This window comes from Phaenicophaeus curvirostris, chromosome 1, assembly GCF_032191515.1.
Source record: "Phaenicophaeus curvirostris isolate KB17595 chromosome 1, BPBGC_Pcur_1.0, whole genome shotgun sequence".
Taxonomy (NCBI): Eukaryota; Metazoa; Chordata; class Aves; order Cuculiformes; family Cuculidae; genus Phaenicophaeus; species Phaenicophaeus curvirostris.
In genome coordinates, this window is record NC_091392.1 from 34,516,301 (window position 1) to 34,532,885 (window position 16,585).

General features: G+C 43.6%; 1 protein-coding gene across 1 annotated transcript in view; it reads right to left on the reverse strand.

The window, feature by feature from the left end:
• Positions 1–5,778: 5,778 nt before the first annotated feature.
• The window catches only part of PPM1H (protein phosphatase, Mg2+/Mn2+ dependent 1H), a 137,490-nt gene continuing 126,683 nt past the window's right edge, over positions 5,779–16,585 (reverse strand). The window contains exons 9-10 of the mRNA XM_069852428.1: positions 14,820–14,971; positions 5,779–7,213 (exon numbers count right to left, since the gene is read on the reverse strand). Of these exons, the coding sequence (XP_069708529.1) occupies positions 7,066–7,213; positions 14,820–14,971 (300 nt within the window). The 3' untranslated portion in view covers positions 5,779–7,065. The remainder of the gene's footprint in view (positions 7,214–14,819; positions 14,972–16,585) is intronic.

Genomic DNA, 16,585 nt, shown 5'->3' on the forward strand with positions numbered 1-16,585 from the left:
ACGTAGTTCCTTGGCGAATGAGTGGGCCAACGAACTGGGGAAGCAGTGGTGCAAAAAGTAGAACCCTCTGAATCCAACTGCAAACTGCAGTTTCCTCTTTAAAACAGCAGAATTCCCACGTTGTGTGGTTGTATTTTTCATTTTGAGGTAAATAAGCAATGCTGGGTTAATGAAGAAATAATTTCCCTTTCTATGGGACTTCCCTTTGGCCACCAGCAATTCCTGCATTGCTGGTACTTCTGTCTGTATCAGCAGCCGTAGGAAGCAAGCTGGCGACAGGGGCAGCGAGTGGATTGCCAAAGGACTTGTTGGCATGTCTGAAACAGCAGTTAACTACTCCAGAATGTTTTAAATCAAAGAGAAGCATGGTAATGAGAGGAAGGAAAAATACCACGCATAGGTTAAACGAACCAGAAAGATGCTCTGTTAGGGTACACTCTGTTGGGCAAGGCCTTGATTGACCACAGAAATGAAAAAAACAACAACCCAACCAATGGATTGGTAAATGCAGGGACAACTGTGAAGCTCAGGGATGATGCCAAATGGTTGCAGCTGGTTATAATGCTGTCTTTATGGAAGAAAGCCATAAGGGATCACCTTCTACGGCTGAAGAGAATAAATGCTTAGGAGTAAAGATCAGGGACGTTTTGACTCTTCAGAGACTGAGAAATTATGCATTAATCCAGGAAAAAGAAAAGGTTATAAATCTAATCTTTGGTGGCCTCAGATTCTTGAAGGTTCAGAGAGCTCATCTGTTTATGCATCTAAATAATCAGACTTAAATTAGCTGCAGTAAAGGTCTGATTCTTTTTCCTGCTGCAGCTTCCTCTCTCTCCCCTTTGTGTCTTGTGCCAGAGTGCAATAGACTGTTACTGCAGCTTCAAATTTATGATTAATTGTTCTCAAATTGTTAAAAGCATCCGAATCCTCTGGTTTTTCTTCTATCTGTAGACGCTTTTTTGTCTACCTTGATCACACTCCTTTTTATTAACCTTGTCATCAAAGCACAATTTGTCCTGAAATTTAGGGACAGTTATGTCCCTAAGTGTTATGATATCCTTTGTTTTTCAGAGTGGAGGATTTTTTAAATAGCCTTCATCCTTCCTTCTAACAAGAACAGGATGCGCAATAACTTTGGTTTATATAAGCCTTCCTGGAAAGCACAAGAGAAACTCTGGAATCAATAAAAACTGCAGCATAAAGAAGTAAACTTCTTGTGAACATACATTGCACTATGAGGACACGTTAAGATGAAACTTCAGGCCTCGGTTTTACAGTAACTGTACAAACACAATAAATTACTGGGATTGTTCCCTTATGTTGCTTTAGTAACTGAGTACGCTCAGTAGAATACCATGAATATGTTATTTGGCTAAGCACTGAGTTATTGCCTACATGAATTATAGAAACTGATGTCCAAATTCAGAGTTGTATCTATTATCTAAAATACGACAATAACAAGCCTTACTTGACCTACAAGCTTACAGAATTTAGGGCATAAGAGATGTGAAAGCAATAGGATGATGCGGAGCAAGCTCCTTTAGGTTCACTTAATGTGCAACAGTTCCCTCTCACTGCATGCTATCAGCACTTATTTATTCAGCTGACACCAGCGAGTTAGGCAAAGCTGTGCTTAAGTTCTATTTGCACTGCAATTTTAAACTTGATTCAGTGGTTGGGCTGCAGTAATAAACCATAGGACGTAACAGGAGAGTGAGAAGAACCAGAGTGAAAGTCACAAATGGCTTCTCCTTGCCCCCTCCGTTACGCTCAGTGAACACAACGGGTATATGCAGCATTTTTTGAATGGGGGTAACACCAGAAAAAATGTTTTTCAGTGCTCTTCTAACTGTGAGGTGAAATAGGAATTGGGAGAACAGCTTGTGCTAGAATGCAGTTTTTCAAAGATACAAACTGTAGATACATGCTCAGTTCTCATTCTCTTGCTGGCAACGTAGCTGGACATTGTCTGTAGTTCAGTGCTGGTACAATGCAAATACATCCCTGGTTACTAAATAACCATGACAGCTCGCTTCACTGGGATCTATGAATTCACCCTTGGTTTTACTCTAATGTTAGAGCAGAATTTGAGACACCGATTCTTAAGAAACTGGGCAGGAGGGAAAACTTATTCCAACTGTGTTTTTACTTCAAAAATTACACCCGATCTCTCAGTCCGCAGAGAGGTGATAGTTGATCACTTTGCGTAGCTCTTCCTCAAGTCAGAACATGGCAACTGGCTCTCTGAGCAATGAATCACAATCTCATGGTGGCACGCAGCTCAGAGTTACCCTGCAGCTGAACTCTTTCACATCAACCCATAGGCTAATGCACCTCACAGGGATTTACTTCATTAAATCAAGAGTGAGACCTTTTGTCAGTGAAGGATCCTTTCCCTTACAAAGCAGAGCATCCTACTTGTCCGTATTACACAATTAGTAATACATGCAGAGGCTCGGGTACTCTTCAGGACAAAGCCAGAACAATAATGATTATATAGATGGATATATATAATTTAAAATTTTATTTTAAAACTTTGCGCATACACATCTTCAGCATCCTCCTCTTTTGTTCATTGCACTGAAAAGTTCCAAAAAACACAAAATATATCCCTTTACTAAACATTTTTTGTTCTTAGGTTACAAAAAGATTAACGTTTCACAGTCACAAAGCAGATGTACATTGGTCCAAAACATTTTCTTCCAGCAGGTCCTTCATTCTTCAGGATATATAAACCTAGACAGTTGTATAGATCTCAAAACAGAACGACTTGTCCAGTGAAGCAAAGAAAAAGGTGGCAGCTGTTGAAAAAAATAAAACCCCTAATCAAAATAAGAAACCTATGAAAGAACATCAGCAGTGATGGTTAGTTAAAACCAAACCAAACCAAACCAAACAAGAAAGAAAAAGGAATGAGAGTGGAGGTGGATGAGGGCATCCTCCTTCAAGTACATCACAGGTAGAAATACAGCAGCACGGTTACAGCATTGTTTGGTCACTCTCCCTATGGTAGCCACATCACCTTCATCTGAGACACATGGAGCAAAACTATTTACACAGTAAAAATGTCAGGGAGGAACAAAAATTCCACACAGTTTGCAATTCATGTTTGATAAAGAAATGTTGGAAGTATTTGTACATAAAATGTAAAATGAAAGCACAACACTGAGGCAGGAAGAAACACGGCAAATTTGCTTGGAGTCTGTAGTGTTCTTTAAAAACCCAGCAAAGTTCAAAATCCGCCCAAACAGCAAGTGCAGTTCTTCAAAAATGTTACCTCGCAGACCTCCCTTGTCATATTTTAACAGGGAAGTAACCTTAACATGGAAATCCAGTGCTAACAGCAGGCTCTGACCGCTTTTCCCTCAGCTTGTTAGCCCTGTTGGATTCTTGAATTTATTAAATAAAAAAAATTCTTTCTCCAGCATGAGGCCACCGAACATCAGCCCTCGCTGTGTTCATGAAGGAAGCATCGTTGCCTCAATGTGCTGAAAGACAGTTGTGCGTCTTACTTGAAGATGATTTTAGGCTGTAGTGCATGAGAAAAATGTCAGAAATGGCTGTACTACATTCTGCAGTAGTATTCGTGGGAGAATGGTAGAAGCTTCTTGGTTTTGAGTTTCTAGAAATTGGACTGGAGCAGGCACCAGAAGACAGTGTCACGTGGCACTCTACCTCCTTTCACTGCTGTCCAAGGAAGGACAAGAACGTGCCTGACTTTGTAAGCAGAGCCTAGTAGCCTCCAGGTAAGGAGACAGCAATACACACAGAGATGTAACTCAGGACTGAGGGTCCTTGCTGTTAAGGCTTAAACAGTTTTCGATACTAGGGGAACTTCACTGGCAAACAGATGACAAGCCAAGGATCCAACATTTTGATTTGCTAACTCGCTACAGTCTGAGGAGGCAAACTCTGTTCCCCAGTCAAGATCTTCACTGAGCCCTAGAGCAGCTGCAAATCTGCATGTGGCAATGTCCAATCTGAGAAATGGTCTTGTGCAACTCGGGTCTTCCCTGCCATCTGTGGTTTCTAATGCTGTGACTCCCAAAATAATTCAGTCTATAAAGGGAATTGTAAATGCTTTTAATTCTTGTTGCTTCTCACATAATACCTACCCAAAAAGCGATTCCTGCTTCCTATCTGTATGATGCTTTGGTGTATGTGTATTTATACTCTGCCTTAAAGCAGAGCAGAGACCGCAGTGCAGGCACCCAAGAAGCTCCTGCTGGAAGCAGATAGAAGTGAAACTCCAAGTACTAATGAGGTTTGACCAGAGAGGTACCAGAGACACTCCAGGGGAGCAAGCATGGAAGTGTATAACAGATACTTCGTAAAAAAGCAAACCAAGAAGCATCAGTCCCATACATCTGAGTAGGAAACTTTAAAGTTCTCTAAACTTATTAATTGATATTAATTACTGATACTACTTCTACCCTGTCCAGGAGAGGGACTATCAGCTAGCACTAGACCTGGGCCCAGGTGCTGCAGAGAACAGGCTGCCTGACAGCAATACCTCAGATGAACCACAAACATAGTGGAGGCTGATTCACAAAGCCTTGCTCAGCGCCCAGAATTCACTGAGAGAAGTCACCAGCAAGTTTGCTCCCATGAGGTGATGTGCTCTGCTAACCCGTCTCGCCAGGGGTACATTTAAAAACAGCCCTGTATGAGAAGGTGCATTTTCCATTGCCTTGAAATTTCACTTCTAAACTTTGGCAAATGCTACAGTGAAAATTTAATTGCACCACATGGTACTCAGTGGCTTTGTAAGGACTGGTATGTGTTGACACCATATTACAATATAATGAAGACTAACAATGCACGGGCACTGAAATATTTGACTCGGGCTTCGTAGCTGGTACCAGGAAGCATCAGCTTCTTTGCTGTTCAGACGATTCTGCTGGTGCTGCCAGCATTCGTTGCTTTGTGAGAGGATTTGAATTGCTAGAGGACTAAACAACTGCATTTGTGAAGAGACAACAGGAGTTACACAGAGCATGAAAAGCATGTTTACAAGTTTATTAGGCCAAAATAAAAGTGCAAGAGCAGATCTCTTGCTTAAACTTCAAATCATATGAGGGGCCATGGAAAAATATTCTAGACTCCAAATCTTTCTCTTCACCCAGCTGCACAATGAAAAAGAGGTAAAGGGGAGGCGAGGGAGGAAAGAATAGATAAAGCATGACAACACATAATCAGATATGCCATTGATTTATGCTGAAGCTCTAGAATATAAAACATCTGTGTTCTGCACAGCTTTATCACACACAGGCACTGGGGAATGCATGAAACAGTTTTGAGGCTAAAATCATGCCATTTGCTGCATGTTTGAGCCGTTGCTCATGTGCATCACCTGCCCTCAACCTGAAACTCCTACAGGGTAGTTTAAATCCACAAGACTGTTGCACATGTACTTCCAGATACGACCAAATGAAGCATCTGGGCAGCTGAACCGCTCACGTGCTGCGTGGTGTTTACATAGCACATTATAAATTCCAGAACTGGCAATCTCTAGGCCACGCCTGCTCAGGAGAAAGTCAGCAAAGAGCACAGCATCCTCCTCCTCCTTTGGAAAAGATACAACATTTGTGAGCTGCCTACTCCATGCCCTCCAATAATGTTGGCTCCACTGCTATCCAAGAAGTACAAATCAGGCGAGCAGCTCCAAAAGAACGTGGTCTCAGGCCAAATGAGGTTGAACTTGGGTCCCCAGCCGATATACCTGCCTGTACACTAAAGCCTCCTGGTTTTGTTTTTTTCTTCAACTCGTGCCAATGAAGTAAGAGAGTTGCCTGCAAGCTGCAGATTTGCTTACTCGTTTCCTTCTTGGACTATTGTTTTCACTGTGATTATGTTTTACTCAGATTTTCTTTATTTAAATGTATTCATCACTGCTCAGAGAAAAGCTGCAAAGCTAGCCAAGGGCTTCTATCTACCACAGTCACCTACTGATCCTTGACTACAGTCAATACCAAGAGGACAAATAGTTATAAGCTGTCACTCTCTGATCACCAAGTCAAGCAGGTAAAACTATATGAATAGTAAGAGAGGCAAGAAGTGGTGAAATTACTTTTAAATAGATCACTATCCGTATATGTAAACTGATAATGAGAACAACATCACCATTTCAAGCAGTAATCCAACCAAAAATACACTCAAGAGCCCAAATAAATTTACTGAATCCCAACTGACGTGAAAGCTGCGTGGTCAGGGATCTTTTCAACAGGATGGGCAGAACCACTCCATGAGTGAACACTTCTGATCCCAAAGAAACCACAGGCTCCAGGTAAACATCACATAAAGCTGAGTTTGTGTGCTCTGTAGAAGCATGGCGTACACACAGCAGAATCTTGACAAGTAACTCCTCACACCAGGATACATCTTGCCATACAGAACTGTGACCTATTTCTCCTGGACAATCTTGCATGTGGCTGTTTTAGCTGCAGTAAACAGGCATAGTCACACTGAAAACAATTTTGCTTTTCCTACTAAATTACAGGAGCATAATCTACTGAAGAAGAGATGGGAGAGGAAAATGGGCGTTCGAAGGATTACACGAGTTTGAAATTGTCCATAGATAAGTCATGAATGTAACTTTTCGAAAGAAGAAAACTCTTGAGTCTCATATATGTATATATAGGTATTCTTAAATGAGATGTGACCCAAGCCACCTTCTGAATATCTGGAGGGAGACTTCAGCAGCCTCCTTGGCTGCTGATACCCACCTCTACTTTCACAACTGAAATGGCTCTTCCAAGCTACATAGTAAACAGAGAAAAAAATTTCCCACTTGAAGGGAAGACAGAATCCATAATATGCTAGCAGCACGATCCCATTCCTGTCAAGCACCAAAACCGTTTCTATAGGGAAATCTTAAGGGTTATCTTTAATCATATACAGTATATGTGCAGAGCCCTACCTCTTGGGCAGAAAAATACCCCTCCAGCATTAGTTCTGAATAGATTACGTCATCTGGAAGTGTCCTGGTCAGATAACCAAAAACATTGTCTCTCACAGGCCCTTTCCCAAAAGATCCCTGTCCTATAACCACTCTTGATGCTAATTTCACGACTGCTTGTTCCCGTGAATTAAGGGGATGACGTAGACAGAGATGTCGTCTCCAGAGCCCAGCCTGTCGTTGGATATTCGCCAGCCCCGGTCCTTCAGCACTCCCCGGGCTCGCATCACCAGATCTTGAGCCGCCAGTGTGTACCTGTGGAAAAGGCAGAACACAGCCAGGGAGTGATTGTCTTCACGAGGTAAGTTGTTTAGTGCAGCCAGATTTACTGCTGTGAGCGACCATGACAATCTGCCTGGTGTTTCAGAAGCAGGCAGGAGAAATGCAAACCACAGCATATCCAAAGCAACCCTTTCCCATTCAGTAACACCTTCCGCATCAGAATCTAAAGGTATCTGACAGGTACCAATCGATCAAAAAGTCAGTGGTCATTCTGAGTGCCTGGCTTCACCAGTTTTTAGAAAAATACTAACACATGTGCCTTAACAAATTGGCTTTCTACAGATCTGAAAAACTGAAGACCCTGAAGAACACTACTTGCTGTTGAAAGTTACACAGTTGTTCACTGAACATGACTCGACTATTTCACAAACTATAACAAAGTGATTGAAAGCAAGTAATAGAACACTAAAGCCAAAATGCAAATTACGCTTTAAACCAACTAGAATAACTTGTCTGTTTTCCTTGACCATACAAATGATTTTTAAGTCTCTCTTATTCTGAAACTGGAAAGGAAACTTAGTGTTAATATAGCCAGATTAACACCACCCCACTGTCCTTTCCCATTTATGAGTTCAATGAAAACTGTGTGATTGTGAATTGTCAGGCCTTGAACTTAGTGAAATACCAGGTTTCATGTTGCCTCAAATCTTCCAGCCTGTAATAGTCTGAGCAGCACTGAATCTATGGGAGTTATTTTCTGTCCTGAATAAAGAGCAGATGCAGCCTGGGGGGCAGAAGGGTCTCGGAGTCCAAAAGAGGGGGCATAGACAGTTTTCTGTCACATACTCCCTTATTGTTTTACCTGCTGTTACTAGATCAATACATCTGTGTACTCACTCAGAAGCTTCCTCTCAAATAAATCATTATGGGTGAACAGTTATTGTCACCTGTTTTTCTCCACCGTTCCAACACCTGGCTGAGATGTTTTGAATTTGTTTGCATGGAAGCGAGCTTCTCTATGATTGGCTAATTAAAAATTAATCAAACAGTTAAAAGATTGACAACAAAACTCAGTTCAATATTGCGTGTGCCTGTGTTTTATTTAAAGGATAACTATCAACCTCTAAGATGATGCAGGGCTCTGAAGTCAAACACACAGGACACAGAAGCAAAGCACAACTCTGTAGTTTCCAGAAACCAGGAAGGACAAGAAGGGTTTGCATTTCAAGACCCTCTTTTCTAGGGGGGACCCTTGGCCAGAAATTATTTGCTCAGCTCTCATCTGAGGAACAGGAAAGAACAGAATTTCCATTGATCAGAAGCAAAGGAGGGTGTGGATGGGAATGCTTATTGAGTATCCAGGAACGTTCTAACCCCAGAAATTTTCACCATAGGATGTGTTATTATATTTTATATAATTTAATTTATATCAGTAGAGACATTATTCACTCTCTAGGGATAAAAGAAGGAAAACCCCCAAATATGTTCTGTTTCTGCAGTTTTGTTGCCTTGAACTCAAATGACTCCTTTGAACCAGAAAAAGATTTATTTGCTCTACTAGAAAGATTTCTTCAATGCAAATAACCCAACATCTGACTACCCAAAAGGTTTGGTGTTAAATCCAAGTAACGTTGTGTGCCTTTCCTGCTCCTAACGGTACTGAATGAAAAAACGCCCAGCCCTCACTACTTTTGACAAGAGATTTATTTTAACAATACGAGAAAGGTGCAAGGCATGAGCTCTAACACACACACACGCTTGCACACACACGTGCACACTGCCCACAGGTTCCAAAATAAGTCTGCACTAATGACCTCAAGGTATAAAGGCAGGATGTAACAAAAAGCAGTGCCTGTGCTTTCCTAATGCAACATTAAATTGTATTTTCTAAGGGGAAAAAAAATCCATACCTATACTTGCACTCCCTAGTTCCCAAATCCCCAAATCAGATGCAGGACTAAGGAACAAAAGGGCTCCACATGGCAAGTGAGAGACTGGAATATTTATTCGCAGCATGTCTGATGCTGAGTGAATTTTGGCTAAGAACATCTTTTCCAAGGATTTCTCAGCTATTGTCAGAATTTAAGAGAAGAAAACATCCATCATTCTGGGAGAAAACTTTGCTTTACTTCTTTTTCTAATTAACAAGGGCTCCCCACATCTGAAGAGTACAAAGGAATGAATTTTGCTCTTGATTGTGCAAAGCTCTTGCTGCTTAATTTTTGGAGAGAGCAAGATAAAAAAAATAAAAATGGAATTTTAATAAACCAGAAATTCTCTCATAGATAGCCTGTGAAATACACAAGAAAACCAGCACACGGAAGCAAAGAAAAAAAAAAACCAGGTGAAGGCAGCAGTGAGTTAACATATTCCTCTCCTTGTGTAGAGCTGAACTGAAGCGACGCTGTTCAACTTGACACTAGAGGAGATAGGGCGAGTCTCTTGCACCTGGAGATGAATAGCAGCAGCAGTCCATTACCAAATACTTTATTCTCCAGCTCTGTGAACTTGGTATTCAGCTGTCGAGACAGCATTAGAGAACTGCTGAAGTCATTTTAAAGTATCCACTTTCTCCTAATGAACAGCCTCGCTGGAATACAACTTTGGTCTTTTAAGAATAAATATATGGTTTTTTTCCTTCTGATGAAGCTTTTGGTATTGATCAGCAAAAGTACTGCAGGAGAAATGGTGACAATGGGTGAAAAGTGCTACTGTCTGAGCAGCTTCTTATCTTCTCACACCCAGCAGAGGTGGAGCAACTCCCCAGCATCCTCATAAATCTCTAAGTAGCATGAGAGAGAGTGAGAGGGAATGAGAAAGGACAGAAGGGAGGATGAGAAATAAGATTCCCAAGGTCAGTGGGTAAAGCTGCAGAAGTGCAGCCATAAAAAAAGCATGACTCTTGCCCATTTCCACCTTCATTCTTCTTCAGAGAGACGATGTATGGAAAGCAGCAGTGTGTCACTACCACCTGCTCTTCACTTCATGCTTTGTCTGCCATAATACCCATAAGAAATGAGCTGGCTAAGAAATCAAGCTCCCCCCTAGCTTCTTCACTCCATCGCAGCCCTCACAGAGGAAGTGCTCTCTAATCAAGTCTGTGTCCATCACCCATTGGCCAAATCCCCTGAGGCTGTGTCTGCATGTCTGGGTGAAGACAGACCCAGGATTTTGCTTTCCCTGAACTTGGAGATGCTCAGGCACATCTTCCATTTGACAGGATTCGAAGATGTTTTCCTGGGGGTAACAAACACTCACAGTTCTGACAGTAAATATTAGCAGGAGAAAGTCCCAAGAGTGTTCCCAAGGGCTGTAAGCTCTAACCTATCAGGCTATAAAATGACTTCTAATTCGAACGGGAAGGATATTGTTCCCTCAAAGAGCTAATTATGTTACAGATAAGTACTCTGCATCTCTAAAATCTTCCCCTAGCTTTTTTTTTTTTTTTCCTGGTGTGGTTTTTCTTTTTTATATGCTGCTGTCAGGGAGTAAGTAGGCTACTGGGTCAGGTGGGCCCAGGGTCAGCTTCACAGGTGGTTCTCCAGAAGACCACAGCATTACCAAACCCAGGGAGCAAGTCTCTCCAAATTTTCTACATCCCTAGAGATTTTACATTTCCAGCGAGTCACCTCACCACAAACTATGTCACTACACCCATCACAGAACCTGACATTCTGTGGAATAACATTTCCTTTAGACATAACACTGGTAATACAGCAAAAGAGTTTCCTGTCACTGACTAGTGAGGAACGAACACAGCTCCACAGTCTGAGCTGCTATGCAAGTGTAAATTCATTAGTTATACTTCATTTGGACCACTGTGAAGTAATTACACAAAATCTCTCACACAGTACTTTAAACCCTTTAAATATTCTTTACAACCAAGCAGCAAGAGCAATTCCGCAAAGGTAATTTTCATAAATATAATTGTATACTATATGAGGGACTACTCTAATTACCTTTTGCAAGCCGGTGTGAGAAATATCTTGCTGCCACTATTTGTAAGCCTCTAAATGACCTGCAATAAAGTTACTTAAAAGAACAAATTAATTTTACAATTCAGATATCCATTCATAGACCAGTGGGTCACACTCTAATAAATGTGTTTGTTCTAACTCCTAATACCGCAGGCCCAATTCTGCCGTGTGTTGTACTCACGCTGGCACAAACGGGGACTAATTCCCCACAATTACTGGGGCTAAACCAGCATGAATAGATCTAAACGAAACAAAGAAAATCCTTCTATTCCTTTAGAGTCTTTGATTTCTATGAGCATTTTATAATGGATGAAAAATTGCTCACCTAACATCATCTTCCAACAGTCCTGGCTGACTGGGGAAGTCCCACTGGACTGGAGGCTGGCTGATGTTGTGCCCATCTACAAGAAGGGTTGCAGGGAGGATCCAGGAAACTACAGGCCTGTCAGTCTGATCTCACTGCCAAGGAAAGTCATGGAGCAGGTGATCTTGAGTGCTATCATGAAGCACATGCAAGAGAACCGGGTGATCAGGCCCAGTGAACACGGGTTCACAAACGGCAGGTCTTACCAAGCTAACCTGATCGTCTTCTATGACAAAGTGACTCGGCTGCTGGATGAGGGAAAGGCTGTGGATGTGGTCTTCCTGGACTTCAGTAAAGCCTTTGACACAGTTTCTCACAGCATTCTGCTTGGGAAACTGTCAGCCTCTGGCCTGGACAGGCGCACACTCTCCTGGGTGGAAAACTGGTTGGGTGGCCGGGCCCAGAGAGGGGTGGGAAATGGTGTGAAATCCAGCTGGAGGCCAGTGACAAGTGGGGTTCCCCAGGGCTCAGTGCTGGGTCCAGCCCTGTTCAATGTCTTTATCAATGACCTGGAGGAAGGCATCGAGTGCACCCTTAGCAAGTTTGCGGACGACACTAAGCTGGGTGGAAGTGTCGATCTGCTGGAGGGTAGGGACGCTCTGCAAAGGGATCTGAAAAGGCTGGACCGCTGGGCTGAGTCCAATGGCATGAGGTTTAATAAGGCCAAATGCCGGGTCCTGCACTTGGGGCACAACAACCCTGTGCAGGGCTACAGACTGGGAGAAGTCTGTCTAGAAAGCTGCCTGGAGGAGAGGGACCTGGGGGTGTTGGTTGACAACCGACTGAACATGAGCCAGCAGTGTGCCCAGGTGGCCAAGAAGGCCAATGGCATCTTGGCTTGTATCAGAAACGGTGTGACCAGCAGGTCCAGGGAGGTTATTCTCCCTCTGTACTCGGCACTGGTGAGACCGCTCCTCGAATCCTGTGTTCAGTTCTGGGCCCCTCACCACAAGAAGGATGTTGAGGCTCTGGAGTGAGTCCAGAGAAGAGCAACAAAGCTGGTGAGGGGGCTGGAGAACAGGCCTTATGGGGAACGGCTGAGAGAGCTGGGGTTGTTTAGCCTGGAGAAGAGGAGGCTGAGGGGAGACCTCATTGCTCTCTACAACTACCTGAAAGGAGGTTGTAGAGAGGAGGGTGCTGGCCTCTTCTCCCAAGTGACGGGGGACAGGACGAGAGGGAATGGCCTCAAGCTCCACCAGGGGAGGTTTAGGCTGGACATCAGGAAAAAATTTTTCACAAAAAGGGTCATTGGGCACGGGCAGAGGCTGCCCAGGGAGGTGGTTGAGTCACCTTCCCTGGAGGTGTTTAAGGCACGGGTGGACGAGGTGCTAAGGGGCATGGTTTAGTGTTTGATAGGAATGGTTGGACCTGATGATCTGGTGGGTCTCTTCCAACCTGGTTATTCTATGATTCTATGAAGTAAAAAAGATCGAATGAGGCATTTTCATTCCTACTGCAGCAAACGTGGTGACCAGCACCAGCTTTGGAAAGACCAAAAGGAACAAGACAGCAGATGCCACAGAGACTGTATCTAGAACAGATGGGACCAGTGAAGAAAGTAGGAAAAAGCAACCTTTCCCAATTACTAGATGAAAGTGCAGACAGAGCAGGGCACAGCTATTACCTTCTACCAGATTCCTTCAAAAGAGGAGACTCGGGATACAGAAATGAGAGTAAAATTCCCTAGCACCTCTGGGTTGTGTTAGGGAACAACGGGAAGTGAATTGGTTGGGTCATCTCCTCCCACCTCAACAACATACCTGCACAGCACTGTGCCAGATGCCCTATAAGTGCCCCTCTAATCCTGCTTGATATCCTCGCAGAGAGAGCACAGAGACACTTCCACGTCTTGCTGAAGTAGAGAGCACCCTGAGCTGTCATTCATACCGCATCTCCTCTTCAGCACAAGGAGATGGGGAAGGGGAAGATACTGCAGTTGCAGCTTCATGCTAACCACTCATTCACCTGAAGTCTGACTACTTGCAAGAAGACATCATTTTGCATTCCATGTTTGTAAGTGTCAGGGTGAGCAAACACTGCTCACAAGTTGCTCTGGAGCAGCTCGCACGTTAAAACCCAAGTGGTTGTCAGGGTGTCACAGTTATCTTGTTTGCTGATGGAGAACAGGGTTGACCCTGTGAAGATGACCACTCAGAAAAGCGAGAAACACCAAGCATTTTAAGATGGGCTTCTCCATGTTCTTGAGAGTTGCTGCATCTAGAAAACTGTAACTTGAGCTCTCACACTGTCCTGTGTATTTCCACTTGGATGCTGAGATCTATCAGAGCTAATTTCTGAAGTTCTGCTTTCCACAGCCCAGTGAGGGATGCATAAAAGCTCTTTTCCCCTTTCTCAGCCCAGGGCGAGGACAGAAGACAGCAACAGCCAGGCCTGAATTGAGGAGCAACACACATTTCCCTTCCTGAACAGTCCCTAGGGAAGGATAAAACTCTTTCCACTTTCACAGTCCTGCCTTTTACAGAGACTTCTGGTCTCTAGCATAATGTTTTAATTCACAAGGACACTGAACCCAGCAGCAGACAGATTGATGGACTCACTCAAGGGAGGCTCTACCAAGTTGTTTGGGGACTTGTTTGCTTGATGGCATGTTTTAAACAGAGAAGCTGATCAAGTAAGAGGCGATGAAGACAGCAAAATTAAAAAGGATGAGATAGGTTAAAATTACGAAATGAAACAGAATCCAACTAAATGAAACAGAGTTGGGTTTTCCACCCATTTCCACTTATTTTGTCACCACACCTGTCCTGTGTCTGAAGTGCTGGGCCTTTCTCACTGAAGGTGGGCTTAAAGGTCCCAGCATGACCAAGAATGAGTGGAGTATTTATACACATTCATACAGTGAAAGAGAGGGAGATAGACGCTGATGATGCCCTAGTGAGAAACAACCTTTAGTGTTTAGGGACTATCCAGAAAAGAGTTAAGTGGAAACCCGTGACTGCTGGAGGCAGAGACCTGTTGTCATGTTCTTCTAAGATCTCAGCTTTCTACAGTATCCACAGGACCTTGTACAGCAAACAAAACGGATCCCACGTGAACATGCCATGATCCCCCAACTATCTTTTTGAAGGTAGGGAATTCTGAGTTTTAACAGACCCCTACACAAGCCCCTGCTCCAATCCCCCACATCTGCTGTTGAGGCTCCATCCAACTTATAAACTTGTCTTCTTGCAAGTGTTGCTTATCTACGGAGTGATTCAAATGATTCATGTCATACTTTCTGCAAAGATACGTTACCGGAAAGCATGGAGAAGCTAGAAAATCAGGAATGAGCACAAACCTGTGGGGATCATCAGGGTCACAGTTTGGAAGGAAGTTAGTGACGGCTTCTGCTACTTCTTCATTTAGCAGCACATCCCAGAGTCCATCAGTAGCTAGGATCAGAACATCATCCGGGCCATGCTCGTACTGCAGGAGGTCATAGACTCTCACCTAAAACAAAAAAACCCAAGAGGCATCCATGAAGGAGCAGACAGTCAGACCTGTTTGTGAAACATTGCTGAGTTTGGCTGCAGGTTAGGTCAGGGCACAGAAATCCCTCTTCCACAGCACCACTGGGGTCTGTCTTCAATTTAGCCTTCAAACTGGCAACCCCTCCTGCTCGGCGCAGCGCAACTCAGGTGCTGAGCCCAGCCAGGACGGGGGCCTGAGCAAAGCTGTGGAGCCCTGTGCTGCCCACAGCGCCTAGAGCCCCCCCCAGCAGCAGCCTGGCTCAGCGTATGAGGCTCTTATCATTGGTAGGACTAATCGTATGGAAGCTGAATAATTTATTAGATGAATTTTTGATATTTTCTAATAAAATATTCACAAATAATTGTTTTCACTATTGTCCAGATCCATTTAACTCTGCCAGAAAAATTGCACATGTTTGGAAATGCCTGTGTGGCAGAAGGCATCACATTAATTTTTCTAGACGAGAGGCAGCTGCTGCATTCAAGAATTACACCTGAGCAAGTGAGTAGTTCCACGAAATAGAGAAAAAACATTTTCCTGCTCAGTTATGGCCATCCATAAGGAGCTCAGTAGGTAGAGAGGGATACAAGATCTGCACAGAAGTGAACCCCCAAGTTTATCTACACTATTAAAATGCTCACTGGCTTCACCTCATCAGTCTGCAGCCACAGTCAGGCTGACGACTGCTGCTGGCGCCTCCGTCACACAACGGCTTCCCCCGTCCTCTCCCTGACAAGGCTGGGGAAAGCCAGGAGCAGACAGGGCAGGAGGCCATCAGCTGAGCAAGAATATGAGCAAAGATCAAGGCAAGCGTTTTAAAACAAGCGTTTAGTTGGGTGTAACTCTCCCTTCCAGCACATGCTAAATTCCAGCTGACAAACCGCCTGCAACTCACAGGCTGCGATGGGGAGTCGTTAGGAAGCACTTATGGAGCAGTTTAATTACCACAGCAAGAACCGAAGCTTGGAAGAAGTGTGACAACCTTGGCAAGGCAGACGGGAGGAAACGATCATCTCTGCTGAAGTCTGGAAATGGTGCACCTCATCAAGCACCCTGCTCTGGCCTCGGGCTCCACTAACAGCAGCGGCAGTTGGGAAATTTGTCAGGACAAGCACTTGGCAGAACTAGAAAATACGAGCTGTTTTATTCTCCCTCCTGGTGCATTCTCCTCTTAGGAGCCATGGAGCAGGCAAAGCACATAAAATGCCTGGACCTTTTAACGTAATTATGATTTTATGGGACTGCAACCAGTACCACAGTGAAAAAGAAAAAACTCACCTAGACCTGACTGCTAATCCTTACTTGTTCCCCTTTCCCTCAAAAGCACAAGAAGGTCATTTGTAAAACGTAACCTTCACTTCATTATCTAAGGTAGCAGCTGAATAAGGACTTTGGAGAGGATTAAAGTTAAGGCAAGATATTCTCTCCATTAGAGCATATCTCCTTATTCAGACTGAATGGGAATACTGTTACAGAAAAGATCCCTACATGTAGCACAGCTCTTGTCTCAAGTTGATTGCACGGAAACTAGTAGTTGTTCTAGTCCCCATCTCCCAGAATTTAGTTCAGCCTCTAACAGCCCAGAATTTCAAC